Here is a 16,885-nt window from a genome sequence, read left to right as displayed (position 1 = left end):
GATGCGTGACTATCCATAATTACTGCAGAAAAAGAATATTCCACGTTCTAATATATCAAATGTAATGTGTCACCCGGCCGAAAACTGGGGGATATATATATGTTATTTGCCGGCTGGGAGGTCCGTATGGTGAAAAACTGTGACCGAGGTCTTGCATTTTCAAGACCGAGGTCACAGTTTTTCACCATACGGACCGACCCTTAGCCGGTAAATAACATATTTATTGTTTTTAAACTTGACGAAATTCTTTCCGAAAGAACCCGAATGATTTATGGCCGTAAATACGGCAAGATCTTCCATAAACTGAACAATTTTTGAGTGAGTAAATGGTAGTTAAAATAGAGGTGATGCAAATTTAAGAGAGATGCCTCAGCGAAACATTTTCATTTCCGTAACGATAAAGGTGATTTAAAAGGCTTCCAAACAAACTTTGAAACATTATTTTTACAAGTATCTGTCACAATCTGACACCTGTCAATTAGAGAGCGCGCAAGAAAAAAAAAAGCGTAGGAACATTTGAAAACCAACAGAACTAGTTTGGCAAGGGCTGTCACGACAATGTTTTCTTCAAAATCAGTTAATGTTCTAACGGAAAGTATTATTCACTCTCATCGACCATTCATTCATGTACGAAGATTTACCTCTGTTCATTAAGTAAACGGCGAGGAAAGTAATTGTGAGTAAATTCAATTTTTTTATTTTGAAGTTGTGAGAGTTTGCTCGTTTGTTTGCTGTAATGGCGTGTTTAACTCTGATCTTTCCTTCACGAAAACTAAATTCGAACGGCACACTCCAACGAGACACAAGGGAATGTAATGCGGCCTTTTCTCAAAAAATTCCTTCAATTTCTGTTGTGCAATTTAAGGTACAAATGTCTAAATTGAACGGAATTGGAAAGACTCACCAGAAGCGTATATTTGTTGTAGAACTTAAATTAAAACTTCGCTCGCTCTTTCACTATGAACAAATTGCTCGAGAAAATTCAGATATTAAATGAATGAAAGTTCCATCGTTCAGTTTAACTGTAACCAAATACCTCACGTTTCAACTTTCTGGGTACTTTTTGTGAACGACTAAAATTAAATGCAGACGGTTTTTAGGCCGCTTGTCAACCAACGTAATGACACTATTGTTTATACAAATTCATTCTGAAACCAATATTTTTCTGCCAACCAAAGTGATTTGATAGAGAGAAAAGAGAGGATTCATAAGTTATTTATCGGCTTGAGGTAGTGACCGACGTGTTTGCTTAAAAATACTGCCCAGCCGGAAAACGAGGTATATTTATGAAAAATGACAACGAAAGTTGGGATGTACTCGGCGACTCACGAAAGCGTTACCGTGGCCCGTGGGCAGAGATAGGAAAATACTGACCGGGTAAAGAACCAATCAGATTGCAAGATTCGTTACCGTGCCCTCTACAAAGACAATAAATGGTGTTATCAAATTTTCAACTAAAAATTTGAAAATCAAAAGCAATAAAGGGTCAGAAAGCTGTTCGAAAAAAATTTGTACTGCGCGTAGCCAAAATATCCTATGGATTGTGAATACACAATAATCTATATTTGGCGCGGAAGTGTTCTTAAATATTTCACCTTGAACATTTTCTGTTTATCGGAGCTATTGGTATTCCTTGAGCTTCGCTCTCAGAAAACCACCCACGTTAAAAAGCTTCTCCTTTATAATTTCCTTCGCTTTTACTTTAGTAAAGTAACAACTTTTGCCCATAAATAAACTAAGATACTCACAATGATTCGGGTCTGTACCCTCGTGTTTCGATCTGTGACAGAGATATAAATGCTCAAATTCTAAACTGCATTTATGAGCAATGACAATGACGATAGTAACAGCATTTAGAATGATATTTATCATATCTAATTATCTACTAATGTGTTTTTGGTGTAAATTCTTTTTTTATCAGTTTTCTTACAGTTCACCAAGTTTTAGTCATAACACTGCAGTTGAAAAACAAATCTTTAGCCTTAAAAATTAAAAAATTAAAAATTAAAAAACCCATTAAAAACAAAAGAAGTAATGTAGGTAACACATATTCATAAATAACGTTCAATGGATTTACCTCCAGTTCTCCTTACTCCAATTCCGCTTGACTCAAGAGCCCGTAGGCAAAATCTCGCTCCTCCTGTTAATCAAAAGAGAGGTTTCTTGGTTGTCGGCAATAAATAATAAAAATTGAGATGCACTAAATAATAAAAACTGAGATGCACTACAATATTAACAATAAAAGCTGAGATGCACTAACTAATAAAAACTGAGATTTGAATTTAAAATCAAACATTCAATGTTTTCCTAGAAGATACAGACAAATTTTTTTCTTACTCTTTTCACCTCATAGGATTTCTCAGACTAATGATCAATTTGACCAGCTTAAACTGGAAAAGAAACACAAGAAGGCAGTAGCCAGGGAAGACGAGTATGCTAAGGTAAATGTTGAAAGGACTACTCTTGGCGTCGTGTCCATGCTCTCTTATCCGCACCATGCGAGGCCAGTCCTCCCGAGGAGATCCCCCAGAGCTCCAAACAGAATTTGATCCATGTTTTATAATGCGATTATCGTACTCGTGAGTCAGAAGACTTAGCAAAAAACGGTTCCGAGATCTTCTGCTTTAGACCCTGATGACGAATTTAGCCTTAGAGACCAAGCCTACTATAATCTTGAAAGACAAAATCGTGCGATGGAGGAATTCGTAAATCAGCAGCAGAAAAACTCGTAATCGAGAAAAAAAGCCCCCGTTTAATATTTTTTCGCGCATGTCTTCGAGACTGTTATCGAAGGAAATAAACATGAAAGTGCAGGCAGATTGTATTTGTTGGAGCAACACATAAAGAAGAGCTCAACAGATTGTGCGTAGCTGTTTGTACCTAAACCCAGGAGGAAGCTGAATCTGTAGGTGTTTCAATTCTCTTGTTAAATTGCACCAACATCCTCAAAACTACCGGGTATCTCAACATGGTTTAAATCCCCGACAACATAAGAAATGTTTTTGAGAGACTGCCTCCTAAGATGCAGAGCATGTGGTGAGACATCAACAATCGTATTCTTGAAAAGTAGGAAGAGTGCGTCGTGTAGGTTTTTTAATTAGTTCCGTCTGCAAACGTTTTGATTTCGTTTAAAAGAAAAGCCTGTATTTCTCGTGTTTCAGAAAAAGACACCAATCGATATGATGCCGCAAGAAGAAGCCCTGCGCGCACTGCAATCTGTGATGGGAGACATGCAACTGTGATGCACTTGGTTATATCTTGGTTCGTCTCGACTGGCACGTTTGATTTCAAAGTGCTCATTAAAGATCGACTTTGTACTAGGCGTGGTATACTTTCGATGGTCAATTCCGTTCATGACTTGCTGGAATGGCAGCTCTGGCAGCTTCTTCCAGGGATGCTTTTTCATCAGGACTTGGGACCAAAGGGCTTAGAATGGGGCGACAAAATTTTAGAGAATCGCTTGATCCCCTAACGAACATGGCTTGAGGTTGGAGATCTTTTCGCTCTCGGATCTTCCATAGAACACCCGTACTGTCGGAAAAGAGGCTCGCGCTCTGCATTGAAGTATTGAAACAAATGTCATTCCAGTGTAAGACAACCGGCTAACTTGAAGATTGTACCCGCTGGCTCCGGTAATTAAAGAGTTAAATAAAGCTGTTAGACCGACAATTACTCCAGAGCAAGACATTCGAACTTTGACTAACATATGGAGATTCAATCCATCAGCTGCCCACATTTTTGAGGAGCCCACAAATTTAAAGACTGAAAACTGCAAGGAAAGTCATTTATGCCGTAGGGATATAATAATATAATAGGGGTCCGAGTGGTGACCGGTGAGGAGCTGATCACAGTGTTCGTAGAGTCCCCGCTGTTATTCCCTGTCCGTTAACCTGGCGGAGTTCAGATCATCAAACGAGGTTGTGCTAACCCCAAACCATCATTTCGCTCGGGCCAAACGGGAGGACACGTGGCCACTGAATCTGTCAGAAGCACTTCTGTTTCTTAGACGTCAAAGATGGCGATTGGAGGAAATGGCGCCGCAGATAATGTGTTCCTGCTCTTAGGACATTAAGCCGCTAATACAAAGTGACATGCCAGATATCAACGATTTTATAAGCCAATCGCGGCGATTAGTGTTGAAAGTCGCGCCTGATGATTTTCGCCGATCAACGAATAAAATCGCTAAGTGTTTTCTGACGTAAGAATTGGAGACGTAGACCTTGTGATTATGCTCGACACTCCAAAACAAAGTTGACCATGAGGACGAATTGTTGCAGTATATCATGGCCACACCCGTGATGGCCACACCCGTGTAGCTTTTAAAATTTGAGTATGTAGCCAAGATTGTCATTTGACCAATTAAAAAACTGAAACATCTCAACTGTAATTCAGAAACATGCTATGGGAAGGCAAAATGTTTTAAAATAAAAGCCAACTGACGTGACGCGTGACGCGTAACGCGTGCTCAGACATTTAAATTTTGGAAGCTCGCGCGAAATTACGCGTAGGACTATGGGTTATGTGAGTAGCCGTTTTTATTTGTTTTCTCTCTCCAAGCTGGAGTTGCACTTTTTAGCGACTTTGCGTGTGCAAGTTATTCCATTCATGGAGAATTCGCGGAGTTTTTATTTAAATTTAATATCGCTTACGAACAATAAGATAGAATCGAAATAGACTACCAATTTTTTCTTAGAAGGGTAAAATGAAATTCTCTTTTTCCTTTTGTTTTCTTTTCCTTTCCTGGCAATTCTCATGAAATTTAAACAGTGATGAATAATATGTTATGCTGTCAAATCACGATAGTTTGCTCAACCTTGTCGAATAACTGTCAAGAGGTCTCTTAAGCCGAAGAGATACTCGATGAATTAATTCGCCGATGGCGACGAATTTGATTGCCAGCGAAAATGGCCGATATCTGACATGCCACATACCGGTGACTTCATACGTCAATCGCAGCGACCAGAAAACTCGCGCCACTCTTTCTACTAATCAGGTACAAAAGTTAAACCAATCACCACATGGTCTCTCACGTTTTCCCGCGCTTCAGGCAGTTTGATTGGTTTTACTTTGAGTTCTCATCTTCAAGGCATTTGCCGTCCATCTGATTTGCTGTTGTGATTACTTTGGTTTCGTTTTACGATATTTTGTTAAAAAGCGTTCTATATTGTAATTCATCGAGATCAGTAGATCTGCAACCTTCTTTGCGATATTTACCGATCATACTCCACTTATTGAGATAAAATGTATCAAAAAGTTCGTGCGGAAAGATTGTTGATATGTTGTTGCCACGGTTTTCAGTTTGCAAGACGCCCAATGTTAAGCGCTGAGGATATTTCCTGTCGTCGTTACCGTTATTTATATTAAAAGATATATTATATTAAAGTTTTCAATTTCTTGTTTTTTAAGTTAGAGAATACATTGTCTTAGCTGTTATGTTTGTTTCATTGACTTTAACCTGAAAAAAAACATTCAGAATCTAATTCTAGAAAGCCATGTTGCCGACATTTTTACCAGATATCTAGAGGTTTGGTTTTTGCCTCAAAACCATCTTATTTCCTTTTCTCTCGAGGTCGCACAAATCAGCGCATTGAAAGTGATCGGAACAAAATCTGCTCGTTAGACAAACCTTACAGTCTACTGAAATTCGAAACTCATTTAGAGATTGAGCTAAGTGTTGAAAAGGTAGCGTAAATTAGTGTTCTCAAAAATGGCGTTTAAAACTGTCTGTTATAGAATTAAAGTGAATAACGATATAAACAATTACATTACAAAGCATGAACTAACCTCTCCCAGCTCTTCCTGTCATTTTCAGATGAAATTTAGTTTTGTTTTATCAAACCTAGTCAATGAACAATATCCTGACTCACTGCGATGTACTTCTGCGAAAACTTCCTTTATGACGTAAGGTAATATAAAATTTTGCGCGCGGCGGACATGGTGACGAGGTTCCACGCATGAGATGTCTTAGCATTGGTCTAGATACAGTCACTTTCGTGTTCGCATTTTGAATTTTGCAATGCTTATGTCGGGCATATGAAGATATCAAATATTGTATGTGAACGTTCTGCAAATGTAATTAACCTGTAGCAATGGGTTCAGACCTTAAAGGCAAAACCAGTAAAGCGAGTTTAGCTCTTAACAAGTGGGAATGACCTAAGAATTTAGAAATTTAGAATTTCGTTAGAATTTCGTTTCCATTTTCGACGCTGAATTAAATCAGGGAGATCCAATTCGAATTCCTAAGATGTCAAATTGCTCAGGGTAAAATCGTGTAGGCAAAAGTTCTAGAAGGTTTAAATTACCCCCAATTACCCAGGGTAACATCGAAAGTGGCTCGAGTTAGCGAGGACGCCATTTAATGGAACTCGCTTGGGTTTTTTTTTTCTTTACTTACCGAACCATCTTCTCTTTATTCACTTCTTAAAGCTCAGGAAGCCCAAGCTCCGTAAATATGCAAATACGGGAATAGACGGTAGCACTGCAGACGTAAAAAATCTAGACAAAGTTACCTCACTTAAGTAGCTGTTCCTTTACATCGTGTGAGTTTCTTGAGCTAATTTAGGGCCATTTAGCTCGGTTTTCATTCAGCTGCCCTGTCCTCTATATGATCCATTCTCAAGGAAGGACACTGTATGACACCGAGACGACCTTTTCGCGGCGAAGTCCCCCATTTTGAAAATGAGACAAATTCCTATGTTACTGAAAGCAGGAATGGGGAATGGGAATGGGAAAACAAAATGGGTAATTAAAAACGAGAAATTATTGTTATTTTTTTGTTGTTGTTGTTCTAGGCTCCCTGTAACTAACGAGGAACAGCTGTTTTTCATCGATATCCACGTTCTCTTTCAAATAATATACGTTCAGGGGCGCGGCGAAATTCAAGGAACGAATGAACTGATGATAAGGAAAAATGTGTGCTTCAATGAACAGATCAAGTGATGGGCTCCTGACAGATCATGAATGTCCAAGGACAAATATAAGAGCAAATTTTCGCGCAAAATAGAGGCTATTGTGTTTCTTATCCTTATTTTGAAACTTGTGTCAAAAAATGTCTTCGAACAGTTTGCTGTTTCTTGCGTAGGATGTTTTCATTTGAGTGTCCTCTGGTACGACTTCATAAACAAGCAAATATTTTCTTTCTTCTGTAACAACCATGTATAAAACGCTCTAAATGGAACAATAATGACAAAATAATACATTCCTTGGATTTCGGTTAAATATGATATTATTTTAAAACAATATTATATGACAAGACTTCGCTGTTTGTTTCAATATGCAAAGCCACGCTGGCATCGAGTCCCGAGTCGTGGCTGACCAACAAAAGCTAATGAATGTTTGTTTATTGAGCCGAGAAATACATTAAGAATAATCGGTCTTACCTTGGGAGAATTCCGTCAGAAAGGAGGTAAAAAGATTGACTAAACTATTGCACACTCGCCACACGCTTGAAATGTGGCATTACCCAGCGTCTTTTGCTGGAGTTTGTCGGATGTTACTAAAAGCAGGAATAGGAGAATAAGGATTGTGGAATGGGGATTGTGGAATGGGGATTGTGGAATGGGGATTGTAGAATGGGGATTTTAGAATGGGGATCGTAGTATGGGGATTGTAGAATGGGGATCGTTGAATGGGAATTGTAGAATGGGGATCGTAGAATGGGGATTGTAGAATGGGGATTGTAGAATGGGGATTGTAGAATGAGGATTGTAGAATGAGGATTGAGGAATGGGGAATGGCAGGAGACCTTTACCCGGAGTCTCCATACCAATTGTACCCTTGGGTCAACCCTTTCCCGTATCTTTTTATTTTTAGAACTAAGATATGTGGGGAAGCTCTTTAATTTCTCGCAAAAACACGCTGACATTTGCATAACACCCTAAAAAAATGGCGGAAGGTTGCATCTAAGATATTAGAACTTTCGTCGGATGAACTTTCCGCTCTTTTCGCCATTACTGAAATCCTTTCTTTGCGGCCTGCATGTGACGTAAACAATAGAGGGCCACAGCTTTCTTCTGATTGGCTATTATGGAAACGCCCGCGAAAAACCCCGTAGGAGGTGCTTCTAAAAATAAAAAGATACGGGAAAGGGTTGACTCAGAGGGTAAGTATGGAAGATGGAAGCTCCGAGTAATGGGCTCCTCAGAATGGGGAATAAGAAATGAAATGGGAAATTGAAAATGGGAAGTTGAAAATGAGAAATTAACGGCTCTTTCTTTTTTAATGTTTATTATGCGGAATAGAAATTTTTCAGCGGCGATCATCGATATCCATGCTTACTTTGGAAAACGTCCAGCTGCAAAGTTTAAGAAAGGGAATAAATTGATGATAACGATAGAAGTGATACATGACACCTAAAGAATGTTGTAAACCTAGATCTCATTCGTCTCATAAAAAAGTAATAAGTTAAATTAAATTAGTTGAGATTAATGAAAGGACTACATAACTGATTGCTTTAAAATTAATAAATTGGAGGTTTCAAAGAGGTGAGCCGTTTAGTTCGACCCACAGTTGAATATACATTTTAAAGAGGTGTTCATTTCATTTTTCGAAAGTGAGAAAGGATTGCCTGGTTGTGAAATTTCGATCAGCACTTGCCTTAATTTTCGAACTAACGACTAATAAGAATAAGAAGCACGACAGCCTGTTCCAATATTTGTCCTCGGACATTATCTGTTCCTCGAAGCTCACACACTTTCGGAAAACTGTTCGTAGGATAAGTATCCGTACATATTTTCGCGCCAAATGGAGGCTATTGTTTATTTATTGAATTTTTAATTTCGAATGTTCTGATGATTCACTCAACTCCGGTTATCAGCTCATATTCCGAGTCAACTTTAACGGAAATGTATCGCAGCAACGCGATTGCAGAGCTGAAAAAAGGCTCCAAATATCAAAAATGTCCAGGATCTAATGAAATTGAATAAAACAATTATTTTTTGCGCATCTTGGCTATTTACCATCTCATATCCAACGCGCTTAATGAATAATTGTCAACTATTCACTTCCGAGCAGTGCGCATGGAGTTTGAGCCTGAAAATATTGCGATTGTTGCAGGAATAACTGAGTAAAATCATACGTTTGTTCTATTTTGTCACTGTTCTAGTATACACTGAAACAACTATTCACCTTATTGTCAGTGGCTGGCGGTAGATATTAATATGACCACTTCGCGGCTCGGTAAATATCCGCCATTAGCCACCTTCAATTGACCAAACCCAAGAGAAAAAGGGAAGATTTGATAAAAAATTTATTGCTCCATTTTTCTGTTTGCCAAATTCTGAATGAAAGGTGTAAAAAATTAATTTTTGATAAAGTTAAATCCATGAGTTATCTTGAGCCTTAGCTGGCCCTGCTGCCATCATCCTACTTCCCACCAAACAGTCCAGGGGAGGGAACTTAAATTCCAATTCCTTTTCGCCAATCTTCCCTTAATTGACAGGAAGCCTGTTTGCAGGCTACTGCTGTCTTGAGATGGTTCATTGCCGATTGGAAGCACATATCAAGCAATCCCTTTCACGCAAATGTCCGTAATTCTGCAATTTGACACGTATGTTGATCTTTCTGCCCAAAGCCACATAGCTGCCATACTAACACACCCTGCGAAAGGGAAGGGAGGTTCAGGGTGCACCTACTCATTCCATTGTCAACAGAGGCAAACTCACATTTTCCCCGCGTTTACTTTCAGAAGTCTCTGACTTTCCCCATATGATTGCCCCTCCCATTCTGTCATTTGGGAGAGCCAAAGTGCTGAATGTGTGCTCTAAATCTAACACAAATAATTATAAAAATCTGTTTTTATTATAAGCAGTTACAAATCAATATATTCATTCTCCATTTAAATAGTCCAGATATTAACGCTAAACATCATCGATCTTGCTGAGGAGAAACAGTAACACTTGTCAGGCTCTGAAAATGTTCACAGTAAATGATAAAGAAATTAAGTATCAAGGTGTTGGCACTTACAAATTTATCGTATACCATTTCAGGGTAATGATATCACTATAAAAGTACCACTACACCACTACGTCGAAGGTCAAGAAAGGAGAAGTCAAATGATGCACTATATTGTAATTTTAAGGCAGTCTGCTTTAACCAGGGAAATAGGAGAGACCCAAAAGAATACACGGAAAGATTCCATTTAAATAAGAAATGAATAATTGGACGGAACGTAGAGCAAGAGTTAAAAGACTGGTTCTTAAAATTAATTAAGTTACACAATAGAAACTCGCCCCCACAAGCTTCCCCCCACAAGCTTCCTAACAAATAATGCTTTAAATATTTACATGACGTGAAAATCACTTTTCAAATGAAGATTTAGAAGCCGCCCCCATTCCCAATAGAGGCAGAGCAGTTTTAATGAATGTGAAGGGACAAAACTAAATTCAAAGCACATCAAAACTAAATTCTACCTTTATCGATTTTCTTACAGTTCACCAGGTTTTAGTCATAACACTGCAGTTGAAAAACAGATCTTCAGCCTTGTTCATCAAACCTTAAGCACACCCATTAAAACCAAAAGACGTAAAATAGGTAACACGTATTCATAAATAATGTTCAATGGATTTACCTACAGTTCTCCTTACTCCAATTCCGCTTGACTCAAGAGCCCGTATGCAAAATCCCGCTCGTCCTGTTAACCAAAAGAGAGGTTTCTAGTTGTCGGCACTAAATAATAAAAACATTTAATGCTCACTGAGATTTGAATTCAAATTCAATCATTCAATGTTTTCCTAGAAGGTACAGACAAATTTTTTTCTTACTCTTTTCACCTCTCATGATTTCTCTAACTAATGATCAATTTGACCAGCTTAAACTGGAAAAGAAACACAAGAAGGCAGTAGCCAGGGAAGAGGAGTATGCTAAGGTAAATGTTGAAAGGACTACTCTTGGCGTCGTGTCCATGCTCTCTTATCCGCTCCGCGCAAGGCCAATCCTCCCGAGGAGATCTCCCAGAGCTCCCAACAGAATTTGATCCGCTCCAGTTTATTTTATTTTTCGCGCATAACTTCGAGACTGTTATCGAAGGAAATAAACATGAAAGTGCAGGCAGACTGTATTCGTTAAAGCAACACACAAGGGAAGAGCTCAACAGATTGTGCGTAGCTGTATGTACCTAAACCCAGAAGTATGCTGAATCTGTTGGTGTTTCAATTCTCTGATTTGATTGCACCAACATCCTCAAAACTACCGGGTATCTCAACAAGATTTAAAGCCCGGACGACATAAGAAATGTTATAGAAAGACTGTCTCCTAAGATGCAGAGCAGCTAGTGAGACAACAATAATCGTATTCTTGATAAAGTAGGAAGTGTGCGTCGTGTAGGTTTTTTAATCATTCCCGTCTGCAAACATTTTGATTTCCTTTAAAAGTCAAGCCCGTGTTTCTCGTGTTTCAAAAGGAGACACCAATCGATGGGATGCTGCAAAAAGAAGCCCTGTGCGCATTACAATCTTTAATGGGAGACCTGCAACAGTGATGCACCTGGTTGTATCTTGGTTCGTCTCGACTGGCACGTTTGATTTCAAAGTGCTCATTAAAGATTATATTAGAAGTTTTCAATTTTCTTTAAGTTAAATAATACATCGTCTTAACTGTTATGTTTGTTTCATTAACTTAAACCTAAAAAAAAGTTATCCCGAATCTAATTGTAGTAGGCCATCTTGCCGACATTTTTACCAGATATCTAGAGGTTTGGTTTTTGTCTCAAAAACATCTTATTTTCTTTTCACTCGAGGTCGCACGAAACAGCACATTGCAAATAATGGGAACAAAAACTGCTCGTTAGACACAAATCTTACATTCTACTGAAACTCGAAATTCGAAACTCGTTTAGAGATTGAGCTAAGTGTTGAAAAGGTAACGTAAATTAGCGTCCTCGAAAATGGCGTTTAAAACTGTCTGTTATAGAATTAAACTGAATAACGATATAAACAATTATATTATATTACATGAACTAACCTCTCCCTCTCTTCCTGTCATTTTCAGATGAAACTTAGTTTTGTTTTATCAAACCTTGTCAATAAACAATATCCTGCCTCACTGCGATCTACTTATGCAAAAACTTCCTATATGACGTAAGGTAATATAAAAAATTTGCGCGCGACAAACATCGTGACGAGGTTCCACGCATGAGATGTCTTTGTATAGATATAGATACAGTCGCTTTTGTGTTTTCATTTTGAATTTTGCAATGCTTATGTCGGGCATATTAAGATATTAATTATTGTGCGTGAACATTCTTCAAATAAAATTAAAATTGTAGCAATAGGTTCAGACTTCAAAAGCAAAACCAATGAAGCTAGTTTAGCTTTTGACAGACGGTAATGACCCAAGAATTAATAAAACGGAGAGGTAAATCAAATAAATGATTCTGATCTTGTTTCCATTTTCAACTTTGAGTTAATTCAGGAGATCCGATTTCGAACTGCCTTGGTGTCGAGTTACCCAAGGTAATTGGATTGTGGTAGTTCTTTTTTGTGGCAGTAGTTAACCATTTGCGAGATATATTTGCAGCTTTTTGTACAAGTTGGCATAATATTAGTCTTTCTTTGGGTAAGCACTCAGTTGTGTAATCCGTTATAGATTACTTTAGGTGATTGTACACATCAGTCAGGATCATTTTAGGTCATTCCTTGTTTTGGTAACTACGATTTTTAAAAAAAGTGTGAATAGCCTGTTTTCCTACTTATTAACGTGTTTGATAAACAAATTACGAAGGCTGAAAATATACGTCCTCAAAGGAGAGAAGTCGTTATTAGCGAAAAATGGTGATTGTTTTTACCAAGTTGTTGCTCTTTGAAGGGATGAAACAAGCGATGAGAAACACGAGGATATCAGTAGGTGGAGTTCCAGTTTGTTTCAGAAAAATCCAAAGGTTTTTGAGCCGCTCCTCTTCGCTATTTTCAACTACAAAGCCAGTTACTGTTTATTTAATACTAAAATTTTCTACAGTGATTTCTTCGGCTGAGCCAACTGACTAATCATCTGATCATGGTAGTTTACTGTTGCTGCACAATCGCTTTCAATGCTACGCTCAGTTGCCAACGTATCCCACGGAATCGCATTTAGCTATCTTGCTTGGGCAACATTTTTTCTGGACTAAAGCTCCATCGTGAGTCCCTTTCTAATAAGACAAGCCTTTTCTTTTGTTAGTATTGAAATCCCCCCTTTTTCCAAATTTCTTTTACTATGCGCACAGTACTTTGGCGTTCGCAACTGTTCGCGCCAAATAAAATTTTTCCCCACGAATGCAAACCTGAGGGTCTTAATGGGGTTAAAAGCCGTAAAACAGCCATAAATTTCAGCCGTTAGGCGTAAAAATTGAAAAATTTTAATCCTTAGACTTGGAAAAAGTTTACCGAAACCGTGATTGTTTCATTAAAAACTCTATCTACTTCCTTTGTCCACTTAGATTTTTTTCTAAACAGCTTCTCCAAAATTCTTCCACATCAATTGTAAAAGTAAACAGTAAAAATCCAATAATATTGATCGATCTTTCCTAAGGCTTTCATCCCGCTTCAACAGCATTTCAAAAAAGCCAACGAAGCTAGAGGCAAATCGGATCTGGTACATTCTGACGATTGATGCCAAGGCTGTAGTTGGAACTGAGGCACCTCACAAATATGTATTGAGTGTTAGGTTTTGTTAAAGAGTTGGACTATGTACCTCTTTAATGGTTATTATCAACTAACGAAAAAGTTCTCTTAGAGAGTTCAAGTTGCGCTATTCAGAGATTCTTTCCTCGTTCAGGTTTTAATTATATTTTAGATTTCATATTAATTTAAGTTAATTAAACAAAGTTGTGGGTTGGAATTTGATCAAACAGACAAAAAGCGTTTGCTTAGATATGCAATTCAAGTCAACACTGATAATGAAATCAGTTGCCTTCAAATTTTCAATCTTTGGACTTTGACAAAACCAGGCTTTACTTTAGGGCGAGGATAGGGAAGAAATGAAATGGACAAGTTAAAACAGTTCAATGTTCCTGAAGTCTGATAGATATAGAATATAACACAGTGGATTGAATTCACAGATGGCACTTATGTCTGTCACAGTAACTTGTCTTTCATTGTGCAAAAACTTCAGGAAATGGGTATTTTCCTAAGGGAACCCATACTGATATAGATTTGAACATGATCAATCCATCCGATTCCGCCTGGTTTTCTCGTGCACTTCAAGAAAGTTTTCATCATAAAGCCGGAAAAAAGAGCATTAAATTGAAAACAGTGCTACATCAAATTTATTTAAAAATAATAATTTAATTAAAATGGAAAATAATCTTAAAATTGTGACAATTACTTGCTGCGCAAATTCCTTCTTGAGAATACAAAGCTTTTAGATTTATAATAGGCGGAGTACTAGAATTGAAATATTATTGTGAAAAAAATTTTGAGTGACGTGCTGCAATAATACAAAGTTTTTGGATTAAAAATGAAATGAGTAGCAGAGAATTGAGCATAAATTTGACAAAGAATTAAGAAAATCTTACATTTAAATTAAATAAGATGAAAAGAGTTACATTGTGTGTTAATTTAGGAAAGAATATAGACGAAAATAATCCTAAAATGATAACCGTGGCGTACTGAAATAATTCAAGACAGATGCAGTTTGAAAGCTTATTTTAAAAAGGTTGTCAGTATAAATCTGTGAAAAAGAAATTAAAATCAAACATTAAAAGAAACACTTGGAAAATAAATAAAATTCAGCACAGTTTAAGAAAATTTTGGATAAAAAGCAATGACATTTGAATGAAACGAGAGTAGAGGCTGAAATGATAATAATAATTTAAACAAGAGAAAAAAACTATGCATATGAAAAAAATACTAAATGATAACCATGACGTGCTGCAATAATTCAGAACAGATAAGTATGAAAACCTATTAAACGAAGGTTGTGAGTATAAATAAAAAAAAAAACCTTATAGACATTCAAATAAACACTTGCAAAATAAATGAAATTCAGTTCGGTTTCGTTTTCAGAAGATTCTAGGACCAGAGCCTATCAAATATGTGGCCAAATATTGACTTTCTCAGAGAAGAAGGACTTGATGCACAACATGGTGACCACATCCAACAGAATCAGCTGCATGTCAATGCACTGGGCGACCACCACAAATCAACCCAACCAGACTGAAAAAAAAAACACGATACATGATGGTACCTCTCAATCACATGCAAAGGGGTCACTGTTCCTACTTCACCATTCTAAAGGTGGCAGCAGTTAGCTCGACCACCACAACCATCGGCATCAACCATTATTCTGCCTTTCCCGCCTAATTGGTCATTTGACCAGACAACCTCGACTAACACGACCGAATTGGCCGCCTCGGCCAACACAGTCAAGGAGAAGGCCAAGGTCAAGGAGACGGCCGCTTTAAAAGAGGATGGTGCAGTACAGAGAATAACACTCTGCATGCCCATGAGAACCACAACGAGTCTCTTAAACTGTTCAGTGGGGAGGTTATAGTGATGGAGAGATAAGAAAAAGTTTTCCAAAGCCACTCAAATATCATCGTCTTATCCATTATTGATGAGTGGATACAGAGCCAAAACTGAGCTGTACAATGCTTTTATCAGCTTTTCCCTTTCAAAAAGCTCATGGTACTGACCGAAGAGTTCCTTTACCGACGCAGGAGGAAAGGAGTACTTGCAACGGGAAAAGCTAAAGCAGGAAGTAGAGTTTCAGAAAACAACGAATAACTCAGTTTACCTCCGCCGATTCTACCATTCAATTCCGCGTAGAGAATACGTACGAACTCTTGAAGATCCTCCAGAAAATTGGTTCCCGCTCGCCCATTCTCCCTCAGCTTCATCAGCTTCATTAGGTAACAGAATGAAGTTATTTACTCCGTATGACGGCAGCAACTTTGAAAGTCACAAAATCCGCAGAGAAAAAAAAAAGGGTGGTAAAATAACCCTCTTAGATTGTAATTGCACACCAGATTGGATTGAAGAATGGTAAATACCAAAAGACTGAAAGCCCAGCCTCGAATGTCCAGACGGCCACTGAGAAAGAGGAAAGTGCTCTACAGAGTGCAATCCTTTGCATTCCATTCAGGACAATAAAGAACCTCTTAAATCGTCCAAGGGGGAAGTTAGCGGGATGGACATAAAGAAAAAGGACTCTTAGAGTCCCTAACAAAATTACTGTCTTACTCATCATTAAAGAATTGAAAAGAGAGCTCAGACTGTGCTGTACAAAGCTTTTGTCAGCTTCTCCCTTTGGAACATGAACGAATAGGTACTCTTACAAGATCAACAGCACAGTTAAAGTAATAAGCATTGGTTATAGTTGACAATTGCCTCTTTGGAAATGATACTGGAGTTATGGCGCACCAATAAGCAACCATTTCAGCGCCTGGTGAACGTTGGTTGAAAGGAGTTTGGCTGGACCACAACTTCAAGAGAGTGAAAATAGCTTTATCAAGGAAGCAATCATCACTATCGACCACAAGCACTCTATGAGGGCTCTTCCCACAGCATCAAGGAAAAAGTGGAACAAAGATCGTTTGACTCACCATTCATGTACGGGATAGAGGAAATCTCAGCATCTATTGGCATGCACCCACAATTAGCTCCATGACAGAAACAAAAAATTAGAAACCGAAAGAGATCTGAAAACTCACACCTATCTGGCATTTCCTTTGGAGAAATACATTTACATTTATAGGCTGGCAAAAGCTGCACAACAAGAATTTCAATAAGCGTGACTTAGCTTAAAAAGACCACTGCAGAGATGTGACAGCATATTGGAGAAGACATGAGGTTTATACGCCAGCGGTTAAGACATACCATCTAGAATAATCCACAGGAGTACTTAAGTATACTGTCGGACCAACTGGCCGATGCGTACCTACCAACCTTTTTAGTGCTGATATGCCAAAGGC

At 38.1% G+C, this 16,885-nt stretch overlaps 1 protein-coding gene across 1 annotated transcript in view; it reads right to left on the bottom strand.

The window, feature by feature from the left end:
• Window positions 1–16,885, bottom strand: part of LOC149050515 (uncharacterized) — a 46,542-nt gene that overhangs the window by 16,121 nt on the left and 13,536 nt on the right. The window contains exons 13-14 of the mRNA XM_089192935.1: window positions 2,078–2,140; window positions 1,749–1,780 (exon numbers count right to left, since the gene is read on the bottom strand). Of these exons, the coding sequence (XP_089049061.1) occupies window positions 1,749–1,780; window positions 2,078–2,140 (95 nt within the window). The remainder of the gene's footprint in view (window positions 1–1,748; window positions 1,781–2,077; window positions 2,141–16,885) is intronic.

The sequence above is a fragment of the Pocillopora damicornis genome, chromosome 2 (genome assembly GCF_964200805.1).
Source record: "Pocillopora damicornis chromosome 2, jaPocDami1.2, whole genome shotgun sequence".
NCBI lineage: Eukaryota > Metazoa > Cnidaria > Anthozoa > Scleractinia > Pocilloporidae > Pocillopora > Pocillopora damicornis.
The sequence above is the reverse complement of the archived record's forward strand: the minus strand, read 5'-3'. Positions and strand labels throughout refer to the sequence as shown.